Source organism: Coregonus lavaretus (genome assembly GCF_964263955.1).
Source record: "Coregonus lavaretus genome assembly, chromosome: 38".
In the NCBI taxonomy this organism is placed as follows: domain Eukaryota; kingdom Metazoa; phylum Chordata; class Actinopteri; order Salmoniformes; family Salmonidae; genus Coregonus; species Coregonus lavaretus.
In genome coordinates this window covers 26,341,174-26,347,132 of record NC_140025.1, presented here as the reverse complement: position 1 = coordinate 26,347,132, position 5,959 = coordinate 26,341,174, and the positions used below count along the sequence as shown (strand labels likewise).

Sequence of the window (5,959 nt, the reverse complement as noted above, 5' to 3'; positions counted from 1 at the left end):
CGTACTGGGAGACAGACACTGGCAGGTCTACTAGAAAGATATCACTGCTGTATGAATGGTCTTCTAGAGAGACATCAGCACGGACTGTACTGCCACATCTACCAAATTGCCACTGCAGAGACTTTAGAGTTTAGAGAGATGTATAGGTGCATTAGGAAGGTAGGTTTGAGTGTTTTATATGTAGAGAGAGAAAAAAAGGGATGATTGCAATCCATGTTTATGGTTCTGAGTAGAGGGTAGTAGTGTCTACAGAAAAATATTGAAATTAATCGATTCTTCAAACAAACAAACTTTATTTGCTTTGTACAAACTGACTTGTCATTCACACGGCAGAAGTCATAGCGCAGTTGAGGTTGGTCATAGTGCCAATGGACTCCAGGTAGAAGTGCCACTTCAGGGCACCTCCCCATTTGTTAGGTACCCTCTTTACCGCCACCACCCTGAACAGCTCGTAGGGTGGCACCAGCACATTGAGGCCTGAAGAGGAGCGACAGTGGCGCGAGTGCGAGCGGGGCAGCAGGTGCCCGTGGCACGTCCGGATGGTCAGGTCAAAGCTGGAGCTGTACCGCCGCGTGGATGCCAGGACGAAATGCCCGGTGCGCACCTGATCCCCCACCTCCCCTCGCAAGTTGTCCCTGCGCGCGCTGTCAGCATACACCAGTAGGCAGCCCTTCCCATCCTGCCCCGACTCTGCCTCCACCTCATCCTGCCCCCTCAGGAGCCGCAGGGCGTCGGTCAGCAGGAAGTGGAGGGACTTAAACAGGAAGTACCGGCAGTAGACTTTGGCGTTGGGGCCCAGGGATCTGGCATCCACATCGAAGATCAAAGGGAAGGTGCGGTTGTATGTGTTTGTGTAGAGGGTCAGCGCTGTGACATGGAGGTCGGTGAGGTTCGCCACGGTCATATTGCAGCGTTCAGCTTGCGACCAGGCAGTGGAGAAAGAGGGGGTGGCCTGGCGTTCCCTGGTCAGCAGGTCGCCCGCGGTGATGTTCCCCATCATCTCCTCCCTGCACGTCGGGTAGCGGTCGTCCACCGAGCTCGGTTCTATGTTCAACCGCTCCTCGTCACACTGGCACTGACACTGCCGAGGACAGCTATACAACATTAGAATTATTATGGCACTGCCGAGGACAGCTATACAATGTTAGAACATTCTGGCACTGCTGAGGAAAGTTATACAGTGTTAGAATCATTCTGGCACTGCCGAGGACAGCTATACAATGTTAGAATCATTATGGCACTGCTGAGGACAGCTATACAGCATTATAATCATTCTGGCACTGCTGAGGAAAGCTATACAGTGTTACAATCATTCTGGCACTGCCGAGGACAGCTATACAATGTTAGAATCATTCTGGCACTGCTGAGGAAAGCTATACAGTGTTAGAATCATTCTGGCACTGCCGAGGACAGCTATACAATGTTAGAATCATTATGGCACTGCTGAGGACAGCTATACAGCATTATAATCATTCTGGCACTGCTGAGGAAAGCTATACAGTGTTACAATCATTCTGGCACTGCCGAGGACAGCTATACAATGTTAGAATCATTCTTGCACTGCTGAAGACAGCTGTACAGTGTTAGAATATATATACTGTAAATGGTTACATATATAAATATAAAACTCTGGCATCCTGTAAATTCTGTCACCAATATATTCAAATAATATGTACAACTGGGGTCACCCACCTCTGCACTGTTGACTGTGGTGAGCATTGTTGCCAAGAGCAACAGGTCTCCTGTCAAGTATTTCATAATTAATGCAGGTTGACAGCAAAACAACCTGTTGACAGAGTGTTGAAAAATAATCACTGATTTCCTAATAGTGGTATTTTTACAATGAAGCAATATGACTGATGCATCTTGGTCAGTCAGTAATAACTGCTAGAACATGAGGTTGATCACCTAATGTGGAATTGAAACACAAACTAATGTGCATATAATTCAGTTGACTTTCAAATTGACTTTAAAACAGATCATTGAAAAATATTATTATCCATTTGTGTGTGTGTGCCAGCAAATGTGTGTCCTTACCGGATCTCTGTCCTCTCTTTGTCCAGTCCCAGTCCCAGATTGTTTTAGCTGACAGTTTAGGTCTATCCTGTTAAGTCAGGCTCTGAGACAAATGGCTTCACAAAAATCACTGTAAAATAAATGAATGATCTGAACTTGTGCTGGTTCGAACGTTAGTGTAGACTACCCACAGATACAAACTCTCTCTAGAAGCCAACTTCCTTCACTGGGTGTATCTCAATAGGTCATCAGTGGCTTCCTCTCCTCTGCTTCAAATGCACTGATCTGAAACATGGGATAGGTGAAAGTAATATTGTGGATGTATTTGCTTTCAGCAGTCCTGTTTTTTACCTATGTCAATTCAGATGAAGGAAAGCAGACTGTTTAGTTTCAACTACTGTTTGACCCAGCGTGCACTGACCCTCATCTCTACACCCACACATGAATTGGCCAACATTACCCACACTCACTCTCTCCCAATCCTTGTGAGTTGGTTTCCCAAAGGCCAGAAAAAATATATATTGTACATGCCATAACTTAATTAGCAAAATGTTTAAATCGTCGTGTGTATTTTATATGGTGACAGAGTACAAACAGTACCAGTCAAAAGTTTGAACACACCTACTCATTCAAGTTTTTTTTTTTTTTTTTTTTTATGTTTACATTGTAAAATAATAGTGAAGACATCAGAGCTATGAAATAACACATATGGAATCATGTAGTAACCAAAAAAGTGTTAAACAAATCAAAATATATTTTATATTTGAGATTCTTCAAATAACCACCCTTTGCCTTGATGACAGCTGTGCACACTCTTGGCATTCTCTCAAGCAGCTTCATGAGGTAGTAACCTGGAATGCATTTCAGTTACCAGGTGTGCCTTCTTAAAAGTTAATTTGTGGAATTTCTTTCCTTCTTAATGCATTTGAGCCAATCAATTGTGTTGTTCATAATGTTTTGTACACTCAGTGTATGTGTTTAATATTATCATATTAACTAAATTATTGTTTAAAGATTGTGCATTTGACTTGTACATACTACATTAGCTATAATATTACAATTGCACTACTAATTGCCATTCTATTACATCAATAACACCAAAATCAAATGGACTAATTTTGATTATTAAGATATTATATCAATTAGATTTTTGTCAAGAATCTAGGCTAAAGCTATTGCTAACTCAAAAGGACAAAAGGACATAGTGAAAGGATTCTCTCATATTCTCTCATACCCGTTGATTAGTCTGTGAGCAAGGCTTGTCACTCCATGACTGAATACATCCCAAGTAGGGTGAAGTATTGAAACTGTTAAAGACCACACAATCCTCACTACCCAGATGATTATTTGGCTGTCCTTGTCTCCAGAACCTAAGAACCAACAAGTTTAGAGGGACATTATATTAAGTATTCAGCATTTAGTACAAGAACCAAGTATCTACAAGATCCATCTGTATTTTACTCACTGTGTTGCAGTTAGAGTTGTTCAATTTACCCATTTCCAGGTCCCTTCCTTCACTGACTCAGTCAGACTACTCCAGAACTTCCGACTATTAGCCAATTTATTCAGAAACACCTGGGGAAAACATAGTTAGTATGTTTATTATCTCTGTCTGTCTGTATCTGTCTCTCTACCTTTCTTTCACCTTCTCTCTCACCTGTTTGTCTCTACTGTTTATGATCACAAGGTCCGCTCCTCTATTATTACATTATGCTCTTCTCTGACTCCAGGTTTTTTTCTCATAAGAGAGGTAATAACAGCTAGACTTGAATCTCCTCCAACTGACAGGACATTATCCTGCAGAAGGAGAGCATATCGGATAATACAGTCATATAACTTCAATATATCTTCAATCAAGGTGTTAAAATGGGTCTGTAACTGGTCTCTGTCTTTATTCAAGGCGTTGAAAGAAGTCTCCAGCTGGTCTCTCTCCTTAGTCAGGTTTTCGTAACTAGTCTGAAGTTCTTCCTTCTCTGAAGTATGGTTGATTGTAGTCATTGTAATCTGTGATGGAACAGAGAACAAATGTATCATTTTATGTTTTGTTACACACACACACACACCCTACCACCTGTGATTGTTGAATATTCACAGTGTACAGATAGACTTATGACTGCGGTCAGCAAGAGAACACACAGCAGTCCTAGAGAAACTGAGGCCAGTCTGTAAGGCTGACAGTTCTGATTCCCAAGTTTCAGTCCTGCACGTGTAGAGAAGCAAATGTAACATACACCTGACTTGGTCCTACTGTATCTATCTTAGTCTTTCCAGCTGACCAGTTTCTCCCTTATAAACCAATGCTGTTCTGATACCAAGATGAACTGATGCTGTGGTCTTCAGCCACACACAGACAGAAAGTAACACCAATTCTGTCCTCCTCTACTACTATTTCCATGAAATAATTTTGTTCCAATTTAAAAGGAATTAGGTTTGTGTGAAATGTGTCATTACGACATAGAAAGACAATGTATGATGATATTGAACATGATTATGATTGATTTGTTGATTTAAGAAATATTGCAGCGTTTGCAGCGTTTCATACATACTTATAACAGGTGATAATATTATACATGCCTTTAGTATTAGCAGTATGTGTCACGACTCCCTCCGAAGCTGCCTCCTCTCCTTGTTCGGGCAGGCTTCGGCGGTCGTCGTCACCGGCCTTCTAGCCACTGCTGCTCCTCATCTCATCATTCCATTTGTTTTGTCTTGTTTATTACACACACCTGGTTCATATCCCCTCATCAGTACCTGTAAAATTGTTCCCTCTGCCCCCTTGTCTTTGTGTGTGATTGTTTATTGTGGAGGATAGTCAAGCTCGGTGGAGCTTCGTGTATTTTGTATCGGCAGGATATTTTCCTGTGTGCCTTGTATTTTCCAGTGCGCATGTTTTGCGCATTGGAGCGTTTTTTGACGCCTTGCTGCGTAACCCTCCTGCACCTGACTCCTTCAACATCACCGCATCACAGTATGTTAGTGTTAGCAATATGTCCCCTCCATTTCCCCTCCATTTGTAATACATCTTTAATTTGAGTACACATATATTTCAATTTCTGTGCAACAGCAATGTGTTTCACTTTCTCAGTGCAATGTGTTGACGTCTGTGTTGATAAATGTCCCTATGTCCTGATCACTGTTTTTATAATGTCTGATGTATTTATGTTGTCAGTTTTGTATAGAATATTTCCATGATTAGATGTTCACCTGCCCAGGGACTACAGATGGAAAGTAGCAATTAACTAAATATGGTGTGACGTATCATTTCTCGGTTCCTCTCAGACTTATGGTTTTTTTTGTGCATTGTCCTGCAAAGTAAACTTAATGAATAAATTAAGATGTGTGTAAGAATCTGTAAACACACTTACTTGTTCCAGCCTGTGGACTCTGGTGTAAAGTCTCATAACCTGCAGCCAGATCACCATAGCCTTTAACACAGACCTCCTCTACATTGGCATAGATGTCCTCTTCTGTCTCCATATCTCAATGATAACAACTGGTGTATAATGTATACTGTGTAACTCTATAGTCTCTGTCTCTCTCTCCCTGTTTGTCTCCTGTCTCACTGATGCTCTGAGAATGAATTCAGTCCACAGTCCAAATTGAAATGAGGTGACAAACGTGTGTATGCACTCTATGTATGAGAGAGAGAGAGAGAGAGAGAGAGAGAGAGAGAGCATTATTTTCCCCAATATTCATGTAAAGAAACATAATTGTATTTTGTTCAATTGTGGTGAATAAAATACTGGACAATTTCTATATTGTATTCAAAATAGCCACACAAATAGATTGGCTCAAGCCTGGGATCCATAGGGAAAATGGTCAAGAATGGTCAGTGGCTAAGTCGCTGACCAAGCTCTGGTTCACATAATTATAGTTATTGATAGAATATCGTAATTTGATTAAGTGACATTATTATATAAAAAATATTGAGCATGAGTTTTTT

The 5,959-nt window shown here is 41.2% G+C and overlaps 1 protein-coding gene across 1 annotated transcript; it reads right to left on the bottom strand.

The window, feature by feature from the left end:
- Nucleotides 1–269: 269 nt before the first annotated feature.
- LOC311112395 (ecto-ADP-ribosyltransferase 4-like) lies at nt 270–4,950 on the bottom strand. The gene is made up of 3 exons (XM_084155505.1): nt 2,038–4,950; nt 1,693–1,786; nt 270–1,081 (listed from the first exon to the last, which is right to left on the bottom strand). The coding sequence occupies exons 2-3, from the start codon at nt 1,756–1,758 to the stop codon at nt 323–325; spliced, it is 825 nt and encodes a 274-aa protein (XP_084011631.1). The 5' UTR covers nt 1,759–1,786; nt 2,038–4,950; the 3' UTR covers nt 270–322.
- Between the last annotated feature and the right edge of the window lie 1,009 nt (nt 4,951–5,959).

Coding starts and splice junctions, on each gene's coding strand:
- LOC311112395 (XM_084155505.1), bottom strand. CDS start 1,758: ATGAAATACTTGACAGGAGACCTGTTGCTCTTGGCAACAATGCTCACC. Junction 1,082..1,692: donor CCACAGTCAACAGTGCAGAG/GTGGGTGACCCC, acceptor TGTCCTCGGCAG/TGTCAGTGCCAGTGTGACGA.